The 22717-nt window shown below is 48.6% G+C and overlaps 1 protein-coding gene across 4 annotated transcripts; it reads left to right on the top strand.

Moving 5' to 3' along the window:
• The first annotated feature begins 7773 nt into the window (after positions 1 to 7773).
• Positions 7774 to 21139, top strand: PLAUR (plasminogen activator, urokinase receptor). Of its 4 annotated transcripts, none has more exons than XM_006052421.4 (7): positions 7774 to 7930; positions 9761 to 9871; positions 11245 to 11388; positions 17078 to 17230; positions 17995 to 18129; positions 19556 to 19702; positions 20587 to 21139. In XM_006052421.4, exons 1-7 carry the CDS (start codon positions 7882 to 7884, stop codon positions 20838 to 20840), a joined length of 993 nt encoding a protein of 330 aa, XP_006052483.2. In that variant the 5' UTR covers positions 7774 to 7881; the 3' UTR covers positions 20841 to 21139. The 4 variants fall into 4 exon arrangements, with proteins under 4 accessions (XP_006052483.2, XP_006052484.2, XP_044787280.2 ...); XM_006052422.4 differs by lacking the exon at positions 7774 to 7930 and adding an exon at positions 9230 to 9371; XM_044931345.2 differs by lacking the exon at positions 7774 to 7930 and adding an exon at positions 9445 to 9648.
• The last annotated feature ends 1578 nt before the right edge of the window (positions 21140 to 22717 follow it).

Genomic DNA, 22717 nt, shown 5'->3' with positions numbered 1-22717 from the left:
TGGCTCAGACAGTAAAGAATCTGCCTACAGTGCCGGAGACACACCCCAATGTCATGAAACCAGGGGCAAGCGTGGCAAAGAGGACTGATGGAGGATGGTCTGGAAAGAGGCTAGGGGCTCCCCGCCCCTGGTTCTTGTCCCCCCAGGACAGCATGGTAGTTACCCAAACCCAGTATGGTAGTTATGAGCGTGAGCCGTAGAGCCTTGGGTCCAAATCCTGACTCTCCACTCTGACCTCATCTTAACTCATTACATCAGCAACAACATCCTTGTTTCCAAATAAGGTCACATTCTGAGTACAGGGAGTTAGAACTTCAGCATATCTTTTTCTTTGTTTACTTCTTCTTTTTTTTTTTTTTTTTAATAGGCACACCTTTCAACCCCTGATTGGAACTTTTAATCTATTAGCAATGTTAACTCTCATATCACAATGATTATTTCTGCTACTGCACCTAAGTGGGGAAACGTAAGCTGCTAAGAGCTAGAGGTAGGAAAACCTTTCGTTGCACAAACTCGGCAAATGTTTTTCCTCTGGCTCCCATCCTCTCTCCAGGCCGCCCCAATGTCATGAAACCAGGGGCAAGCGTGGCAAAGAGGACTGATGGAGGATGGTCTGGGAAGAGGCTGGGGGCTCCCCGCCCCTGGTTCTTGCCCCCCCAGGACAGCATGGTAGTTACCCAAACCCAGTATGGTAGTTATGAGTGTGAGCCGTAGAGCCTTGGGTCCAAATCCTGACTCTGTACTTACAAGTCATCACAGGCAGGGAACTTAACCTCTTACGTGCGCCCAGTCCCTAAGTCGTGCCCCACTCTTTGCAACCCCACAGACTGTATGTAGCCCACCAGGCGCCTTTGTCCATGGGATTCTCCAGGCAAGAATACTAGAGTAGGTTGCTATTTCCTCTTCCAGGGGATCTTCTCGACCTCCAGGGGATCTAGTTCACATCTCTGTCTCCTGCATTGCGGGTGGATTTTTTACCACTGAGCCACCTGGGAAGTCCAATAACCTCTGGTATTCATTTGCTATTGTTGCCATAATAAATTACCACCAACTTACTGCTTTAAAGCAAAAGGAATATATTCTCTTACAGCACAGGAGGTTGAAAATCTGAAATGAGTTTTTTTAATATGTAATTACACATTTATATATTCATTTATATTTATTTATACTTTATATATTTTATTTATGGACTGCGCTGGGTCTTAGTTGCGGCATGCAGGATCTTTAGTGCAGCATACGGGACCTAGTTCCCTGACCAGGGCTGGAAACAGGGCTCCCTGCATTGGGAGCGCAGGCTTAGCCACTGGACCACATGAGAAATCCTTGAAATGAGTCCTAAGGGGTCCAAACCAAGGGGTTAGCAGGATGGCGCTCCCTCCAGAAACTGTAGGGGCTCAGTGATCTCTTTGCCTTTTTTTAGTAGCTAGAGCTGCCCCTCTTCCATTCCTTGTTTAGTGGCCCCTTCCTCCATCTTCAAAGCCAGCAGCAAAACATCTTCTTTCTCTGACCCCAGTTTCCTTCACTCTGTCTATACTCGCATGCCCACCTGCCTCCCCTCTATATTGATACCTGCGGTTACGCGTAGGGCCCACTCAGAAATTTAGGATAAAGATTGTCCCCATCTTAAGCTTCTTGACTTAGTTGCATCTGCAGAGACCCTTTGTTCACATGAGGTAACATCACAGGTTACAGAGCTTAGGACCTGTATCTCTTGGGAGGTCATTGCTCAGCCTAAGGCAAGAGATAGATGCGCGCCTCCCTCCTGCCCAGGGTAAAGTGATTGAAGATTCATTCCCTGTGGGCTGAAACTCCAAGAGGAGAATAGCAGGACAATTAAGAGAGGAGGTCAGGCCCTGCCTAGACCACATATTTCTTTTTCTCAAAGTCAGGAGATTGCTCCTTGGAGGCCAAAGGGGAGTTAGGATAACAGATATTCTCTACCCATACACATTTTTGGTAGAATTCATCTTGGCTAAGAGATGCGTGTGCACACATGGGAAGATCTTGAGATATATCACCTACGGACTGTGAACCAGGCCAGTCAAAATGATTGGCCAAAGGAAACCCAGAAGAAATGCCCCATGAAAGTAATTCAAACTGCACGAAGGTGCAACTCAAGAACTCTCTCTCTCAGTCCACCTGCGTGTCTCTCCACACATACTGTACTCTTTTTCCTCTTAATAAATACTTGACCTGCATCACGACTTTCTGTCTTGGTGGAAATTATTTTCTGCAGAGCCAAAGGGCCAGGACCCTTGTCACTGGCCACCGGTCTAGTGGCTAGGATCTGGTGCTCTCACCGCCGCGACCCGGCCTCAGTCTGTGGCTGGGAACCCAAGCCCCGCTCCAGGCCGTCTCGGGCCAAGGCCACCTGATCAAGCCTACTACACCTCTCTGAACCCTCAATTTCCTCAACTGTAAAATGGGGGATTGGGAGGATTCACCAGGTTATATAGATAAAGGACTCAGACCACTCCTCAGCATGGCTACAGAGCCCAGTCAAACCGAGAGGCGGAGGTCCTCATTCATGGTGTCCGGCTTTGGGCCTCAATTTCTCTATCTGGAAAAGGGGGGAAAAGGAGTGTGGACTTCAGGGTCTCCCAGCTCTGCCTCTACCAAGGGCAGGTCCTCTTTTGTCCCTCATTTTTGTAGAGGGAAAGGCGAGGGCCTGAGAGGAGATGTCCCCCATCTGGGAGGTAGCCAAGCCAGGATGGGAAAGCCCATGAGTATTGCCTGTCAGGCCTCCTGGAGTTGGGAAGGTAATAGCTACAGCCCCACCTCCACCATCAGCCCAGGCCAGAGGGGGTCACTTCCTCAGTCAGATGGCAAGAGGCTGAGGGGATTCACACACACACACAGGCAGTGTCTGTCAATCTGTCTCTATTTTTCTCTCTTTGAAGGAAACAGAGGGTCCTTCTAGCTAACTCTGTCCATTAATCTCTCTCTGCCTCTGTCCTTGGCTCTCAGCTTCGGTCTTCTTTTGCAATGAAAAAATATTTAATTTTGATAAAATGCATATAACATAAAATTTGTCACATTAAGGGTACTGTTCAGTAGCCTTAAATACATTCACATTGTTGTGCAGCCAGTATTCAGAATCTGGGCATTTAAAAAAACTGTATTTTATATTGGGCTATAGTTGACTTATAATGTTGTACTAATTTTAGTGGTACAGCGACGTGATTCACTTATACCTATACACACATCTGGTCCCATCACGTCATGGCAAATCGATGGGGAAACAGTGACAGACTTTATTTTGGGGGCTCCAAAATCACTGCAGATGGTGACTGCAGCCATGAAATTAAAAGAAGCTTACTCCTTGGAAGGAAAGTTATGACCAACATAGACAGCATATTCAAAAGCAGAGACATTACTTTGCCAACAAAGGTCCATCTAGTAAAGGCTATGGTTTTTCTGGTAGTCATGTATGGACGTGAAAGTTGGACTGTAAAGAAAGCTGAGTGCCGACGAACTGATGCTTTTGAACTGTGGTGTTGGAGAAGACTCTTGAGAGTCGCTTGGACTGCACGGAGATCCAACCAGTCCATCATAAAGGAAATCAGTCCTGAATATTCTTTGGAAGAACTGATGTTGAAGTTGAAGCTTCAGTACTCTGGCCACCCGATGCAAAGAACTGACTCATTTGAAAAGACCCTGATGCTGGGAAAGACAGAAGGCAGGAGGAAAAGGGGACGACAGAGGATGAGATGGCTGGATAGCATCACCGACTCAATGGACGTGAGTTTGAGTGAACTCCGGGAGTTGGTGATGGACAGGGAGGCCTGGCGTGCTGCAGTCCATGGGGTAGCAAAGAGTCGGACACGACTGAGCAACTGAACTGAACTGCTACACACATCTATTCTTTTTCAGTTTCTTTTCCCATTCAGATTATTACAGAGTACTGAACAGAGTTCCCTGTGCTATCAGTAAGTCCTTGTTGGTTATCTATTTTAACTATTGTTGTTTAGTGGCTAAGTAATGTCTGACTCCTTTGAGAGACCATGGACTGTATAGCCCGCCAGGCACCTCTGTCCATGGAATTCTCCAGGCAAGAATACTGGAGTGGGTTGCTATTTACTTCTCCAGGGGATCTTCCCGACCCAGGGACTGAACCGGCATCTCCTGCATCGGCAGGATTCTTTACCACTGAGCCACCAGAGAAGCCATATTTTAAAGTGTATGTTGCGTCTCTGTGTCCCTCTCTGATTTCCCCTGAGTCTGGCTGTGTTTGGCCCCTAGCTCTCTCACTCTCTCTCCTTTTCTGTCTCTCTCTCAATCCCTCTCCCTCTATATCTCTACAGGAGATTTTCCTCTCCTCAGCCCTGGGAAACCCCCGAAACCCGTGGGCCTCACCCAGGACCCCACAGGCAGGTAGGAGCTGGGTGAGGCCCAGGTGAGTCAGAGGAGGAAGGAGCTGACATTCCTGCAGTTTTTTATCTGGAACTGTCCACAGCCCAGCTTCCTGCCCTTCTCCTCCCATAACACGTCACTGGACCTCACACTGTGTGTCACTTAGAGAGAACAAGTCAGAGACAGAGACAGCGAGGGAGAAAGAGCCAGAAACACAGAAATGGAGGACGGAGTCAGAGAGACAGGGAGAGACAAAGAAAAGGAGTGGGGCTTCCCTGTTGATCCAGTGGCTAAGGCTCCATGCTCCTAATACAAGGGCCCCGGGTTCAATCCCTGATCAGGGAACTGGATCCCACATGCTACAATTAAGAGTTCTCCTGCTGCAACTAAGACCTGGTGTAGCCAAATAAATAAATATTAAAAAGAAAGAAAGAAAGAAAGGAGCAAAACAGACACATTGAAAAAGACAAAGAAGGACTTCCCCCTGGCCATCCAGTGGTTAAGGGTCTGTGCTTCCACTGCAGGGGTGAGGTCCAGGAACTATGGTCCCATATGCTGCACAGCCAAATAAAAAAAGGCAAAGACACAGAAAGGGAGAGACAGGTGGACAGATTTCAGGAAACTAGAGCAGTCTGGGGTGGGAGGATGGGAGGCCTCCGAGTTATTTCTCAGTCTTCAAATAAAAGAGGAACTCGTAGTCCATAGCGATGACGTCATCCAGCCAGGAAGTGGCAGCGCCAGACCACACAGCTCCATGAACTAATGAACCTGAAGCTACTTTTCACCGAGAGATGCTTCCACCCACCCCAGACCCATTTCACAGCTGGGAAAAGCAAGGATCCATGGAGTGAAGCCACCTGCCCAGGGTCCCCCAGGAGCAAGGGGCTGAACTGGGTCTCAAGGCCACCTGGGCCAACACCCCAACTTTCTATCTCCTCACCTCATCTGCATCAGTATCTCATTCAGTCTTCACGCCAACCCCAAGAGGGGCTGAATTTTCCACATGAGGAGACTGACGCTTGGCGATGAGGATATCAGTTGGGCTGTACTATCCTGCTGCCTTCAGCACGACAATTGCTGTCCTCATGAGTCAACATGACAGTTCTACCTCCTGCCCTATCCTACCCACAGAGAGGAAACGCAGGACCAGAGTCTAGAATCTGGACCCAACAGGGATAACAATGGCAGTGACTTTTTTATTGAGCACTTGCTATTATTATTATTATTGAGCACTAGCACAGCGCCAGGCACTGTGCAAGAATGTACACTTTTCTGTCTCTAGCTCACCAGCTGTGGGAGGGAGGCAATTAGCTTCCCTTTCCAGATAGGGGACTTGAGGCCCAGAGAGGTTAAGTAACCTGCCCAAGGCCACACAGCTAATGAGTAGCTGAAACTGGAACCCCCACAGCCTGGTCTCAGGCCCCGCACTCTGAACCACTAGGTATACTGCCTCTTAGAAAAGAGAATTTCTTGGAGACTTTTCTTACCTTATCTTTTTAATTCATTCATTCATTTTTGCCTGGACTGGGTGTTCGTGGCTGCACGTGGGCTTTCTCCCGTGGCAGAGATCCAGGGCTACTGTCCAGTTGCGGCACTCAAGCTCAGTACTTGCAGGGCAAGGGCTTAGTTGCCCCAAAGCATGTGGAATCTTCCTGGATCGGGGAATGAAGTCATGTTCCCTCCATTAGCAGTTGGATTCTTAACCACTGGACCACAAGGGAAGTCCTTTTCTTATCTTATCTTAAAATGATTACCTTAAGGCTTTGATACGTTAGTAAGAATAATGATAGTTTAATCATTATTGCCGTGGTAGAGGTAGCTACTGCTTACTTACAGCCTACGACTGTGTCCCTCTTGATTCTGTTCCAGTTACACTGGCCTCTCTGCTGTTTCTAGGTCTCATCAGATCCACTCCCACCCCAGGGCCTTTGTACTAACTGTTTCCTTTCCCTGGAACTCTTCCTGGACCATCTGTCTGAACATCTATTCTCACTACATTCAGCCTCTGTTCAAATGTCACCTCCTCAGGAAAGCCCTCCAGGATTACCTGGCCTAAAACCAATCTCACCTCACTTGTACCCTTGCACCTCCTTCAACCCGATTTGTTTTTCTGCATTTTACTTATCATAGTCTGACAGCGATAGACCAGGTAATACATATTTTACTCCCTATTGTCACAAGGTCAGGGATTTTTCTGCTGGGTCCACAGCTTCTGGACCAGTGCCTGGCAGAGAGCAGGTCCTTGGTAAATGTTGACAGAAGTTGTTGAGGCACTCCATGTGGGCCAGTGACCATTTCAGGCATTTAATTCTACCGCATTAAATTGCTCTGACTGGGAGGGAGAGGCTGTTTCATGTTTTGTATTTTATTTTTCTCTTTTAAAAGCTTATTATGGGGACTTCCCTGGTGTTTCAGTGGCTAAAACTCCATGCTCCCAATTCAGGGAGCCTGGGTTCAATCCTTGGTCAGGGAATTAGATCCCACATGCTACAACTCAAAATCTCAGAGGTGTAGTAAAATACCCAAGGTCGCACAGCTAATGACTAGCTGAAACTGGAACCCCCACAGTCTCATGCCACAGAGAAGGTTGGAGATCCTGTGTGCCAGAACTAAGACCCAGTGCAGCCAAATAAATATTAAAATAAATAATTAACTGTGACTCACTGGTAAAGAATCTGCCTTCCAGTGCAGAGATTTGGGTTCAATCCCTGGGTTGGGAAGATCCCCTGGAGGAGGAAATGGCAACCCACTCCAGTATTCTTGCTTGGGAAATCCCATGGACAGAGGAGCCTGGTGGGCTACAGTCTGTGGGGCTGCAACAAGTCAGACACGACTTAGCAACTAAACAATGATATTTTGCCTTTTTTTCCTAAAGTTTTTTAAGGCAAATGCAAATGCAACAATGACATTCAGCCTCTAAATATTTCAGCATCTGTAGAATACAAGAACAAGCTTTCCGCATAACCACAAAACTATTGTCATAACAGCAATATCTGCTTCTTGGCTGAAGTGTTTTAAAGTAAACTGGAGACACTGTATTATTTCATCCCCAAATATTTCAGCCTGCAGCTCTAAATGAGAAAGACACTTTCCCATATAACCACGATCCTTCCTAACAAGACTAAGGAAAGCCCTGTAATATCTAATAGCCACACATTTCCCGAAGGGATAAGTTTTAATTTAAAAAGTGAGGTCCCTTCCCCTAGGTGATGTGGCATTGAGAGAAAAGTGGAATTCACACCCAGGCAGTCCAGGGACAGCTGTGACTACCGCCAACGTGAGTCAGAGCAGGGTCAGTCCCCGTACCCCCAGCTAGCCACACCCTGGTAAAGGAAGTTTTTGAGGAAGGTCCGGGAGGGGTGGGTAGGGGAGGCGGGGGAGGGGGCGGCGAGGAATGACCTACACATCTGGGGCTGACTCGTTCTTTCGCAAACTTCTGGGAGGAGCCCCCAGGGCCACAAAACTGTCTCCTTCCGGGGGCCAGACTGAGAGGTGCAGGGAGATCGCGAGCTGGAGCCACCGTCGGACATGGGCCAACCGCTGCTGCTACTGCTGTTGGTTTACACCTACATTCCAGGTAGGGGCAAGGTGCCCGGACCTCTAAGCTGGGCACTGGGGTCTGACGGAGGGAAAGGGAGAGGGGAAGAGAGCTCAGAATCTGATGACTCGGAGAAGGAGGGCTCAATCCCCAGCCCCCACCCCACAATCAAATAATTCTCCTGTTCTCGGCGCCCCGCCCCCCGCGGTACAGAATCGGGCACACAGTAGCCGCTCAGGAAATATTTATTGAGCAAAGGAGCTTAACGACAGCCATCATCTGGTGAATACGCTCTTTATGCCAGACACTCTTCTAAGCTTCTGCAACTTCCGACTGGGTGGGCAGAACTATTTTAACCCCTTTTTACAGAGAAACAGGCAAAGAGAGGTTAACTAACTGGTCTGAGGTCACACAGCCAGCCTTTGTAAGTGGGATTCTGACCCGCAGTGGCTCCTACAGCCCTCTCCATTCTATCAGATCCCTCCCCCTCCAACCCCCGCCCCGCCACACACACATTCGTAAGACAGGGAGGACAGCGCCTCATTTTACACAAGGTCTAAAGAGAGTCAGGCTGAGTCGGGCAGAGCCAGGGGCTAGGGAAGCGGGGCTTGTACCGAGGCTCCTTCCCTTTCACTATACTCTAGACGACGGGACCTCTTACCTCTTTTCTTTGGAAAATGGGTCGAAAAATGAAAGGAAGTTGAGTTGGAACTGTGAGGGCGGGGCGGGGGGGCGGATAGGAGTTGAGAGTTGGTTCGTTAATGAACCAACCGCGGGAGGCCTAGAATGAGTAATAACTCGGTTGGGGACTCCGAATTTGGAGCGGGCAAAGGACCCTGGTGGCTCAGAGGTTAAAGCGTCTGCCTCCAATGCGGGACGCCCAGGTTCGATCCCTGGGTCGGGAAGATCCCCTGGAGAAGGAAATGGTAACCCACTCCAGTATTCTTGCCTGGAGAATCCCATGGACAGAGAAGCCTGGTAGGCTACAGTCCACGGGGCCGCAAAGAGTCGGACACGAATGAGCGACTTCACTTCACTTCTTCACTTCAAGGGACCACAAGGGAGGTCTGATGGCAAGGTTGAGCCTTGGTAGGGGAGCTAGAGGGCGGGATTACAATATCTGGGCGGAGGTGGTGGGCGGGGTGAGAACTTCGGGGCGGAACCAGTGGGTGGGGCTGACAGGTCACGAGCCCCTAGTGGGCGGGGTTAAAACTGCTCAAGAGCCGCTAGGGGGCGGGGGAAAACGTCGGGGGAGGACCTAGTAGGTGGGGTTAGAATCTCCGCAGGGCTGATGGGCGGAGTTGGAAGTTCTCGGACTTCTGCGTGGCGTGAGAAAGTTGGGGAGAGGTTAGGAAAGGGAGGAGAACCTGTGGGCGTTAGTTGGGGGAGCTCCAGGCACGAAGGTAGAATGAAAAGATCGGCGGAAGTCGGAACACCCCTAGGAGAGCTCGCGAGGTGGAATAGGCCCAGGCGGGTGCAGGTAGAGGAAAGGACTAGGCTACAAGTCTGCACCCGCGGAGAGGGTGGGAATCTCACTTTCCGGATGGCTCCGGCGCTCCGTTAGAATTAAAGGGAAAGGGAGCGAGGACTGGACTTAGGAAGGACCTGTGGGCGGGGGGGAAAAACATCAGGGTAAAAGACAAAGACAAAACGTTGGCCTAAAGATAGCATAGCAGGCTGGAACCCAGCCTTGGAACCCAGGCAGGGCAAAAGTGGAGCCTGAACCTGAGTGCACAAGGCCTGGAGATCTGGTCCAGGTGTTGCAGCTTAAAAGGGGCCGGGATGGGAGGCGGTGGGGGTGGCGGGCGGGGCGGAATCCTGGCTCAGAGCAATAACACCTCTTCTTTCGTCTCCTCCCTCTGCCCCCAGGCTCTTGGGGCCTGCGGTGCTTACAGTGTAAGAACATGACGAGCTGCAGTGTTGAAGAGTGTACTCCTGGTCAGGACCTCTGCAGGACCACGGTCCTGAGTGTGTGGGAAGGTGAGTGTGTGGGGCAGGGAAAGCGAGGGACCGAGAAACCTTATCTCACGAGTTATCAGGGAAATAGCAAAAAAAAAAAAAAAAAAAGACTCTGAGACCCGTAACACACCCACCAGATGGACAAGCATTTAAGAATCTGACAGTACTGAGATCGATGAGGTTGTGGAACTGCGGGCTCTGCTGTTAGGGAGGTAAATTTGTTCATCCACGGAACAGAGCCACGTGGCAATATCTGATACAAATAAAGATTAACATAACCTACCAGCAGCAGTTAAACTTCAAGGAACGTAGAGACCCCAAAGAACCTTAGCCACACTTGCCTTGAGACACATGTAAAAGGATGTTCCTAGTCCTCATATTTGTGACACAGAAAACTGGAAAGACTGAACTTAGGGGCAGCAGAGGAGAAACCTTAAAGTATAATCACACATTATACCCCACAGCAGCTGAAATGAAGGAACTAGGGCTGTCGGGGACTTCCCTGGTGGCTCAGATGATAAAAGAATCTGCCTGAAATGTGGAAGACCCAGGTTCAATCCCTGGGAGGATCCCCTGGAGAAGGGAGTGGCAACCCACTCCAGTATTCTTGCCTGGAGAATTCCATGGACAGAGGAGCCTGGCGAGCTACAGTCCATGGGGGTCACAAAGAGTCGGACACGACTGAACAACTAACACACACACACACACACACACACACACACGACTGTAGGTATTAACCTGGATACATCTCAAAAATGTAAGATTAAAAGAGAAAAAAAAAGCATGTTGCAGAGTTGGACACCTTTTACTAGAAATAGTATTTAACAGTCAAAATAAGCAATAACATATATTCTGCATACACAGGTGTGAGAATTACTTATATCAGTGGTTGCCTTCAGACAGGGAATAAGAGAAATGGGATTTGGAGGAGGGCAGTAAGCAGGAGGCTTTAACTATCTTTTAAACTTGGTTTCTCTTTTTAAAAAAAAAATCTGAAACAAATATAACAAAATACTAATATTTTATAAAGTTTTATGACTAATGTACAGTATTTATTATATCATTCTCTTGTACTTTTTGGTGACCTCAAAGCATTTTCCTTTAAAGATTCCTACTAGAGGCCTCTCTCTGTTAAGATCTCCAAGCTGGGAGGGAGGAGTTGATGGATCCAGAATGTCCCAGGTACAGTGTTGTCACTAAGACAGAGTAGGCTTCTGGCATAAGAGGTTGATGGGGAGGATGGGTAAGTCTAGAAAAGACAGAGTTGGACTCAAGTAAGAGAAGAGGCCTGGCAGGGGTCGGTCCTGGGAGCAGGTGACTTTATAACCAGGAGTGCCAGAGGCTGGTTGGGTCCAGGGGAGCTTCTGGGAGTGACAAAGAGACATTTCTCATAGGTAGCAACGAGATGAATGTGATGAGAAAAGGCTGTACCCATCCGGACAAGACCAACAGGTCCATGAGCTATCGGGCTGCCGATCAGATCATCACCCTTTCAGAGACCGTGTGCAGGTCAGACTTGTGCAACAAGCCCAACCCTGGTGAGTAGGGCAGCCCTTGCCATCCCCAACCCCAAAACATCCCCATCCCAGCCTCAACATCACCCTGGTCTTATCCCCAATCTGGGGCCACCCCAACCCCAGCTCCATGCCTTACCCCAGGACCAATCCCCCAGCTCAAACCTTTGCTTATCCTAAACAAATCTCCAACCTGACTCCATTTCCATCCCCAACCCCAATCCCTTCCCCAACTTCATTTTATCCCCAACACTCTCCAACTCAAACCCATCCTCCTCCTGAACACATCTCTAATCCCATCCCCCAATCAATCCCAACTCATCTCAAACCGTCACTGGCCCCACTCCCAACTACAAACTCATCTCATCCCTTCTCATCCTGCACTGCTTGTGTGTCTGTGTGTGTGTGGTTGTCATTTATAAGATGCATCACCGGCCTTTAAGAAGCTGTATATACATACACCCACTTGAGTGGTGGGTGAGTTATTTCACTGACATTTTGCCATCTCATTTTTCTCATGGGACAGGAGATGGTTCAGGCAACAGATGCTTTGTATCTTAGCAAGGGACCAAGATACAAAAACCAGTGAGGCCAGTGACTCAAAGTCCTTAAAGAAAGTCAAAAGAGGAGGGAGCCAGACAGGCTTCCATGGGCTGGTAAAGTTCCCTAGACTCAATTCTTGAGTTGGGCAATGAAAAAAGAATGCGAAGAAACTTTTGCAAGGCTTTTTGTAGAGTTTCATGACTTTAGGCTCTGGTCCGTCAGTGTAAGAAAAAGACTTAGAAAGGCTCAAATTCCTCTGAGTTCTCACAGGAGAGGAAGGATAGGAAGGAGACCATGGTACAGGGTCAAGCAGAGATTCCTCTTTCTGGCCCCAGGGAGAAAGGAAATGTGTTAAGACCAGTCCAGTCACAATGACGTCAGAAAACAGAGCACCTGCGTCTGCACTCAGTTTTGTCCTTGTTTTGCATCTGCCCTGATTCTGCTAGATTTTCACTGATCCTGACCTCAGACTTTCATCCGTTGGTGGGAATTGAGTCAGATGTTTATTTTCAAGGAAGTGACAAGAGAGAGGATGTTGGCTTCCTCTTTCTTTTAGATGTGCCAGAGGAAAGCAGTAACAGTTGAGTCTCAGGAACACTTGTAATCAGAGATAACAACCAAAATAGTTAACAGCACTGGTCAGTGCAGAGGACTTTGACCAGTCGGGACCTATTTCCCTCAAGGCCTCCTACTGGGCCTGGTGTTCCCCTTTAGTGGATATTGGGGACGTAGGGATTTTAATGGGCTTCCCAGGGGAGATAGTGGTAAAGAACCCACCTGTCAATGCAGGAGATGTAACAGACATGGGTTCAATCCCTGGATCGGGACGATTCCCCAGAGGAGGAAATGGCAACCCATTTTTCTTGCCTGGAGAATCCTATGGACACAGGAGCCTGGAGGGTTACAGTCCATGGCATCACAAAGAATCAGACACAACTGTTCTTCTGTGATGCTGGGGACATAGCAATGGCCAAGACAGCCTTGAGCCCTGCCCCTCTGGGGCTCATAGTCCGGTAATGTGTGTCTATATGGCAGGGGTGGGAGGTGGGGAGGGGCAGGATAGACCATCACCAGACAGTGACTGCCCTGCCCCCAGTCAGAGCTGGGATCAGGGAAGCATGGAGAAAGGTGTCAGGACCCTGACAGAGGAAACAGACCAGAGAGGTCAGAGCTGTAATAGGGAAGCACAGTCCAGAATCATCAGGTCTGAGATGGGGCAAACAGAGACCAGAGAGTGATCAGAGCTGGGATAACTATGAGTAGGGGCTGTAGGACCCTAGAGGAGATAAATGACTCAGGTCAGAGGAAGTTTCCTACAGGAAGCAACAGCTAAGCTGGATCTTGAAGGAGGAGGAGTCAGGCTGTTAAAAAGACGGTGGAAAGGGTTTATCCAGACAGAAGGAGCAACATACAAAAGCAACAGAAGAGAGTCAAACTAGCATGGCTGAAGGAAGGACAAGATGGGGCAAGAGGAACTGATGAAATTGGCAAGGTCACCTTATACAAGGCCTTCTAGACTGTGGTGGGGAATATAGACTTCATCTGGGGAACACTGGGAGGTCATGAAAGGCTACAGGGTCACTATCAGATTTGTATTTGTGCACAAGTTATTCTGACCTCTGGCTTCCCAGGTGGCACTATTGGTAAAGAACCCAACTGCCGATGCAGGAGACGTAAGAGATGTGGGTTCAATCCCTGGGTCGGGAAGATCCCTTGAAGGAGAACGTGGCAGCCCACTCCAGTATTCTTGCCTGGAGAATCCCATGGACAGAGGAGCCTGGCGGGCTACAGTCCATTAGGTCGCAAAGAGTCGGACAAGACTGAAGCAACTTAGCAGGCACGCATTCTGACCTCAGAGTGGAAGACAGATTGGAAGGAACAAATGATAGAGGGAAGGTAGATTAGGGGAGACCAACCTGGAGGTGTGTGAGGTTGTCCAGATAAAGAAGGGAGTGTATGACTTCCTTGGCAATCCAGTGGTTAAGACCTCATGCTTCCACTGCAGAGGATATGGGCTCAATCCTTGGTCAGGGAACTAAGATTCCACATGCCACATGGTGTGGCTAAAAACAAAAAAAGAAGAAGATAGTATCTGTCTGATCAGCAGATGGAGAAAAGTGGATGGATTTAAGAGCTATTTAGCAGGCAGATAAGCATAACTTAATGATGGGTTAGATGGTGAGGGCAGATATGCAGTTCTGGCATGTGGAGTTACTTGTCTCAGACCAACTCCCCCCCTCCCCACTATCCACCACCAATGATAGTTACAAAAGCTGGATAAATTATAAACAATCATTGAAGTCACTCAAGAGCAGCAAATGGAGAGAGGAAGTAGAGGTGCTCCAATCCTTGAAATAAGGGAAGCACAGAAATTGAATTCCAGAGACAAGCTGGCTTTTACCTTGAGTGCACTTGCCAATTCACTGCTCTGGAAGGGAAGTAGAACGCAGATAGAAAGAGATTGTCGCTAGACTGAGAAGGCAGAGGTTGAAATCTGGGGCTGCCAGAGTGTCTGGAAAATGAGAAGTAAAATCATGGAATGCATGGAACCACAGAAAAGGGAGTCCCCAAATCTGCAGATTTCCTTCAACTCATTGGCAAGCCGTACGTGCATAGCATTAGACTCCAAGAAACTCTACAGAAAATAGTATCTGGGAAACTACAGAACCGAGCAGGAATTCCAATGAGCATGTGATGCTGGGAGACTGAAGCTGCCAAATTGGAAAGAGAAGTCTCAGGCTTTCCTCTGAGACCACACCCTAAGAATAAGGGCAAAACCAGAAATTGACCAGCCCCGGTCGGTAAAGAATCCACCTGCAATGCAGGAGACCTGGGTTCGATCCCTGGGTTGGGAAGATCCCCTGGAAGCGGACATGGCAACCCACTCCAGCCTGAAGAATCCCTGTGGACAGAGGAGCCTGGTGGGCTGCAGTACATGGGATTCGCAAAGAGTCGGACATGACTGAATGACCTAAGCACAGCACAAAAATGCCTACATCCAATTTCTACAGGAAGAAAACCTAATCTCTCTTTGGCAGAAGATAAAATCATTTAAAGCCTTTACAAGTAGTTATCTATGTCTGGCATCTAATCAAAACATACAAGGTATCCTGAAGAAAATAAACAGGACAAATCGACTGGGGAAACCAAGAGAAAAATCCTGCAACAGAAACAGACTTGTCGTGAATCCGATATTGGAGTTATTAGACAGGGGAGGTCTAAAATAGCTATGATCAATATCTTTAAGAAAATAGAGGAAAGGATAATTTTTAGCAGAAATCTGGAATCCAGTTTAAAATGAGTCCAACAGGAAATAGAGAACAGGGTCTAAAATTAAGAACTCAATAGAACATGCTTAATGGAGATCAGAAGCAATATGGCAAAAGGATTACAGAAGATAGGGAAGTTGGAGTAATTAGATTGATGCCTAGATATGGAAGATCAAGGAGTCTGCCAAGTGTCTACCCTGGGAGACCAGATGGGGCCACCTCAGAGACATGGAATTCAGGAGAAGCAGCAGTTTGGAGAAGATGGAGAGTCGTGTTGGGGCCAGGTAGAGATTCAGGTGTTTGACAGATAGCCAGGGGACCACCAGGAGGCCTGTGGGCGTACAGGTGTGGAGTGCAGAGGAAAGTCTTGCCTGGAGAGAGATTTGTGATTTCTCCGCAGATAGGTGGAGATGACGTAATGTCAGTGGATAACATCCAATGGGAGAGAGTATATACCATGAGAAATGAAAAAAGGACCTCAGACAGAGCCTGGGTATCATCCACATTTAGAAGAGCGACATAAGAAGAAGAACTCACAAAGGAGACCCATGGGTGATGTGAGACATCTATGTTGGCAGTGATGGCAATTTGTATTTTCCTTTTCATGGTGGTTCATCTGAGAAGACGTGGGTTGTTGGCCTTTTAAGTTATTTTTCTTTGGGGAGGGGGTGAGGAAGATTTGGCTTTGAAGGTAAGTGCTTCACCTAATTACAGCTGCTGGCCTGCCGGTTAAGTGTCTTGGCTGAGAGAGCCCTCTAATTTCTCTAAGACTTGGCTCAAACTCAAACTTGGATATCTGGGGTCAGGAAGGAGAGGGCATGCCAGGCTTGGGGATGGTGTGAGCCAAGGTCTGGGCAGAGGAATGACTCTGGTGTTTCCAGGAAAAACTAATTCATCCACTTGGCCTGGATGGGAAGGTCCATGTGGGAGGCAAAGTTATCACAGATTTAATCAAGTGAGACTTTGACCTATGACATAATTAGGAAGTCCTATTGCTGTAGGACTTCCTTGATGGTTCAGTGGTTAAGACTCCGTGCTTCCAGTGCTCGGAATGCGGGTTTGATCCTTGTTCGGGGAGCTAAGATCTCATATGCTGATAGCACAGCCAAAAAAAAATAATAATAATTAATAAATATTTATTGACTATTTTATCTGGCCCTGGCCCTGTGCTGGGTCATGTTGGCACACAAGATAGCCCAGGCTCTACCTGGGACTTGGTACAAACAGAGATGATCCAAAGTAGACAGAGCTGGTATTGGAGAGCCCAGAGGGGCACCTAATCCAGCCTGGGAGGTCAAGGAGGGCTTCTTGGAGGAGGTAAAAATTAGGGAAGATGACTCCTGAAGAATGAGTAGGAGATAGGGAAATTAGGGAGCAGGGTAAAATGTTGTGCAGAAGCAAAGGCTGGGTGGGAGTCAGCACTTACACTTGGGGACTGAGGGAAGCTGGTATAGAGTCTGAGCAGATGAGGGAAAGAAATGAGGCAGGAAGGGTGGCCAGGAACCAGTCTTTGATGGGCCTTGAATGCCACGCTGAGTTTATTGGATTTTATTCTGAGGGCACTGGAGACCCATGGAAGAGTTGAGCAGAGGAGAGACTGGGTTCGATTTGAGTATTAGAAGCATCCTTCTAGGGCCATGTGGGAGGCACTGGGGTGGGAAGGGCCAGAATGGAAACCAGGAGGCCAGGGAGGAAGCTGGTATTGAAGGAGGTCTGACCTGGTCATGGAGCTGGAAAGGAAGGGATGGACCCTAGGAAGATTTAGGAGATAGGATGGGCAGAACTTGCTGACTGGCTGAAGACTGGGATAAGGAAGAACTGATGTGCAGGTGAGTCCTCTAGCAAGACAGGTCTCTAGGACTCCTCCCGTGGGGTCTCACCTCCTGCTCCTCCCCAAACAGGCCAAGATGCTACTGTTTCCAGAAACCGCTACCTCGAATGTGCTTCCTGTTCCTCGACAGACCTCAGCTGTGAGAGGGGCTGGGACCAGACCATGCAATGCCCCAAATCTAGAGATCAGTGCGTGGATGTGATAACCCACCGGAGCCTGAAAGGTGAGCCCCAACGTGCCAGCAACTCCCCTTCCCAGCTTTGTTCCTCCCAAAGGCTGCTGTTAACAACAACCCCCCAAATAACAGGGAGGTAAGCAAGGTAGAAAGTTAGTACTCACACAGGAAGCCCAGTGATGGGAAGTCTAGGGCCACTAAGACAGTTCCACAGTCACCAGATGCCTTCTCATTTCTTACATGCTGCTTCCTTTTGCAAGATTGCCTCATGGTCCAAGATGGTTGCCTGAGCACCAGACCTCGTGCCCCAAAGAAGGGGCAAAAGCGGGGTGGCCCTGTTTTTGTAAAGCTTCTCCTTTCTGCAAGTCCCATAAGCCTTTTTACTTAGATCATATTGACCAGAACTTAGCCACATGACTTATACCCACGTGTGCATGCTAAGTCACTTCAGTCACGTCTGACTCTTGGCTACCCTATGGACCGTAGCCCGCCAGGCTCCTCTGTCCTTGGGAGTCTCTAGGCATGAATACTGGAGTGGGTTGCTGTGCCCTCCTTCAGGGGACTTTCCCAACCCAGGGATGGAACCCACATCTCTTATGTCTCTTGCATTGCCAGGCGGGTTCTTTACCACTAGTGCCACTTGGGAATCCCTGACTATACCCATGGAGGCTGGAATCTGTGTCTCTTGGTTAGATATATGGCTGCCCCTCATACAGTGAGAGTCCTCTACTGAAGGATGAAGCAGAAGATGGACAGGTGACAAATCCAGTCCCAGCTCCTCAGCAACAGTCTAACCTCCGCTGTCCCCACAGAGAATCCAGGTGATGAGCGCCACATAAGAGGCTGTGGCATCCTTCCTGGCTGCCCAGGCCCCACCGGATTCCACAACAACCACACCTTCCACTTCCTGCGGTGCTGCAACACCACCAAATGCAATGCAGGCTCAGGTAAGGGGGCAGGGGACCTGGCCTAAGACCTACCTAGGACTGGGGGCAGAGAGGTGCATTCAGGCTGCTTGCTTATCCCTCCACTCTGCTTTCTCCTCTGGGAGAAAAAAAAAAAAAAAAGGGACCTATTAAGCCCTCAAGAAAGATTTTGTGGGAATTCACGGAGACCATCAAAGCCTCACCAAGACCTGTGCTTTATGCTTCTACATCTTGAATCCTTCCGCTGCTCACCACGCTGGTCCCCACCAGGATGGCCTCTCACCTAGATTGTTGCGATGACCTTGCTGGCCCTCCTGCTACCCTACATTCAACACAGCAGCAAGAGTGATTTTTTTTTTTTAATATAAATCAAAGCATGTCCCTCTTCCTCAAACATTTCAGTGCCTTCCGCTTGCTTTTAAAATGCTGTCCGAAGGTTCTATTATGCTCTCTGTAACCCAGCATGTGTCTGCCTCATGGCCTTTGCACATACAGTACCCTCCACCAGGAACACATCTCCCCTAGGAGTTTGCCTGGCTGGCTATTTCTCCTTCATCAGGTCTCAGCTTTAAAGCATCATCCTCAGGAAAGATGTCCCTAACTCTGCCGTCCTAAGTATAATCTAGATCCTTTGTGTTTCTCTGTCTCTGCAACCAATGATTTGGCCAACAGGACTTTCGATGGTGATGGAAATTTCTGTATCTGTATTGCCCAATAGAGTAGCCTCTACTACAGATGGCTATTGAGCAGTTGAACTGAATTTTGGATTTCATCATTTTGGTGTCAGTGTAAACAACCACAGGTGGCTAGTGCCTGTCATATGGGACAGTGGAGCTCTATTATTTATTTATTATTTCTTTTTATGGCCGCACTGGATCTTTGTTGCTACCCATGGGCTTTGTCTAGCTGCAGAGAGAGGGCTCCTCTCTAGTTGCGGTGTGTGGGCTTCTCATTGCGGTGGCTTCTTCTGTTGTGGGGCACGGGCTCTAGGGCACGCGGGGTTCAGTAGTCAGTGATTCTCCAGCTCTAGAGCCCAGACTCCAAAGCGTGGCGCCCACGCTTAGTTGCTCCGCGGCATGTGGGATCTTCTTGGACCAGGGATCGAACCCAGGTACCCTACGTTGGCAAGTGGATTCTTAACCACTGGACCACTAGGGAAGTCCGGGGACAGTGTAGCTCTAAATCGTAAGTTCTCTGAAGGCAGGGACTGTTTCGCCTTACCCAGAGTCTAGGCAGGTGAGGACTCATGGGGAGATTTCTGTCCCAAGCCTCAGAGAACCATCCCCCACCCCAACCCCCACCCCCGCCCAAAGAGGGTGCTGTTCCAAGGTCTGACCACAAGGGAGCGCCATGACATATCTGGCTGAGAGGTGGGAGTCCTGGAGACCTAATGATGGGAAACCCTTCGGGCTAATTTCCTTGGTTTCTCTGTCACTGATCTCCCAAGTCCTGGAGCTTCAAAACCTGCCACCAAACGGCTTGCAGTGTTATAGCTGTGAGGGGAACGGCGCCCACAGGTGTTCCACTGAAGAAACTTTCCTCATTGACTGCCGCGGCCCTATGAATCAATGTCTGGAAGCGACAGGCACTAAAGGTGAGGATACTTGGATGCTTGAGGTGGGGGGGGGGAGGGGTTCTGCAAGAGGTAACCTCCTATGAAACCGGACTTAATTGAGGTGGATCGTCTTGTTGGAAAAGGTAGGACTTCCTTAGGAGGGTGCAAAGTGTAGCAAGGACTTAGGACTCCTTCGTTAGGAAGTGGATATCTTCACTACAGACAAGTGGATTTCTTTGTGGGGGAGTGGAACTTCCGTGGGTGGGTGGGACTTCTGTGGACCTCATGAGATTCCATCCTGAGATGTCCAGGGCAGGTTCCTCTATTCCAGAGCTTTTCAAACTTTGGGGTCTCAAAATTCCTTGATGCTCTTAAAACTCATTGTTTATGTCAGTTACGTCTGTAGCTATTTACTGCATTAGAAATGAAAACCACGAGACTTTTTAAAATGTACTTATTCATTTTAAAAGAACAATTGAAATACTCATGACATGTGAGCATATTTCTATGGGGGGGGGGGGAAAGAGACATTTTCCAAAATGAAAAAAAAAGTGAGCGAGAAGATGGACATTGTTCTTTGCAATCTCTTTAATGTCTGGCTTAATAGAAGACAGCTGGACCCTCATATCTGCCTCTGCATTCAGTCTGTTGCAAGATCACATGCCCTTGGGTTTCTAGGAAACCCCTTGTGAGAGCAAAAAAAGAAAAAAGGCAAATGAGGTTGTAGCATTATTATGAGAATAATTTTGACTTCACAGAGCCCCTGGAAGGGTCTGAGGGAAAGCCCAGGAGTCCCTGGACCAGGCTTATAACAGCTGCTTTTCCAGGTGGCACCCACCACAAGGTGGCGCGTCACGCAGTGAGAATTCCAGTTTTCCAGTCCCGAGAACTCGGAGTCTCACGTGGTCTTTCTCTCTCTTCAGGACTGAGGAACCCAAGCTACACCATCAGAGGTTGCGCAGCCCCCTCGTGGTGCCAAAGCCTCCACGTAGCTGAAGCCTTCGACCTCACCCACGTCAACGTCTCGTGCTGTACTGGAAATGGCTGTAACCATCCAGCCAGGGACACCCAGCCCGGCAAGGGGGGTGCCCCCAAGACCAGCCCTGCCCACCTCAGCTTCTTTGTCAGCCTGCTCTTGACTGCCAGACTTTGGGGAGCCACTCTCCTCTGCACTTGAACCCCACATTCCCACCACACTGGCTGGATTCAGGGGATCCCTTTGCCCTTCCCTCAGTTCTCAGCCCTACCAACTTGCTGGGTGACCTCAGGCCAGTGGGCTGCCCTCTCTGGGCTTCAGTTTTCCCAGCTGTCCAGAGAGAGGGCTGTGAGAACCAGAGGAGAAAAGCTAGCAAAAGCTGCAGGCCAGCAGGAGAGAGCTCATATGATTATTGATAGTGTTACGGCTATTGTTATTATTAATTAATATTTGTTTTATTTAATATTTTATACTGAAATAAAGATTTTTGAACCAGCGAACAAGGCCACATCTGCCCTTCTCCAGAGAGGATGAATGAGGCGGGGGGGCCACTTTTTCACAGGCTCCTGGAATTAGGGGGTCATATTGTAGGACCCAGGCATTCGAGATCCCGGCCTTGGGAGCTATCCCACGCAGCCTTCTACCCAAAGCCACTTCCACATCTATTTCTGGCCTCCAAATGCAACTTTCCAACTCACTGACCCAAGCATTAACCTTCCAGTCTCTTCTCCCACATCCAAAGGTCAAGACTATTTTGTTGCTCTAAAGGGACACATCTGCGTTTCCTAGGGGGCTCTGAGACAGGAGATGAATAGGAGATGACCCCTGGGAGCCCTGCCATGAGGACTAAGGTCAGGACTTCATCCCCCTGCTTCTCTGTGGGCAGGAGATAAAGGCTGGGCTATATTTCCTAGGATGCTCTCAGGCCAACTGAGAAAAAGCCAGAAGTACCATTTCTTTTGTTTCTCTTTTAAATTTATTTTTTGTGAGAACTACCATTTCATTGGTACTCTTTGACCACAGAATTCATGTTTTCCATGGTTTGCTGAGGCAAGCCCCCAGAGACAAAATTGTTTCCCTGGAACCCTATGATTTAATGAAGAAAAAGAACATTTTCTATGGTATCTGGGGGCAGGTGGAGGACAGGGTTTCTTTTCTTTTCTCAATTTTTATTTTATATTGGAGTATACTTGATGAACAATGTTGTGTTAGTTTCAGGAGTACAGTGTGTAATTCAGTTATACATATACATGAAAGTGAAAGTGTTAGCTGCTCAGTCATGTCTGACTCTTGTGTGGCCCCATGAACTGTGGCCCACCAGGTTCCTCTGGCCATGGGATTCTCCAGGCAAGAAAACTGGAATGGGGATCCATTCTCCAGGGGATCTTCCTGACCAAGGGATCGAACCCAGGTCCCCAGCATCACAGACAGATTCTTTACCACCTGAGCCACTAGAGAAGCCCCATTTTAAATATAGTGGTGCTATATGTCAATCCCAAACTCCCAACCTATCTCTTCCTGCCCACTCCCAGAGACAGGATTTCTTTTTAAGATCTTCTCAAATCATATATCCAGGCTTCCCAGATGTCTCAGCAGTAAAGAAGCCACCTGCCAATACAGGAGATGCAAGAGACGAGGATTTGATCCCTGCATCAGGAAGATCTGCGGTAGGAAATGGCAGCCTTCTACAGTATTCTTGCCTGGGAAATCCCATGGGCAGAGAAGCCTGGTGGGCTACAGTCCATGGGGTTGCACAGAGTTGGACATGACTGAGCACATTGACACACAAATCATATATCACCGTCATTGTGGTGGCCTAGAAGGATGGGGTCAATATCACCTCTCAGACTTCCCTGGTGATCCCCTGGTTAAGACTACATGCTCCCAATGCAGGGGACCCGGGTTTGATCCCAGCTCAGGTAACTAGATCTCACATGTTGCAACTAAGAGTTTGAATGTCACAACTAAGACCCAGCACAGTCAAATAATAATAAATTTTACAAAACTAGAATGTGGTGGAAGTGGCACCATGGGAAGCCGATTGCCATGTCAAAGTCCTCCTGCACCAAGACTGCCAT

This window comes from Bubalus bubalis, chromosome 18 (assembly GCF_019923935.1).
Source record: "Bubalus bubalis isolate 160015118507 breed Murrah chromosome 18, NDDB_SH_1, whole genome shotgun sequence".
Lineage (NCBI taxonomy): Eukaryota > Metazoa > Chordata > Mammalia > Artiodactyla > Bovidae > Bubalus > Bubalus bubalis.
Note: the sequence above shows the minus strand (reverse complement) of the source record. Positions and strands in the feature narration are given on the sequence as shown.

Coding starts and splice junctions, on each gene's coding strand:
- PLAUR (XM_006052421.4), top strand. CDS start 7,882: ATGGGCCAACCGCTGCTGCTACTGCTGTTGGTTTACACCTACATTCCA. Junction 9,872..11,244: donor GGTCCTGAGTGTGTGGGAAG/GTGAGTGTGTGG, acceptor CATTTCTCATAG/GTAGCAACGAGATGAATGTG. Junction 19,703..20,586: donor GGAAGCGACAGGCACTAAAG/GTGAGGATACTT, acceptor CTCTCTCTTCAG/GACTGAGGAACCCAAGCTAC.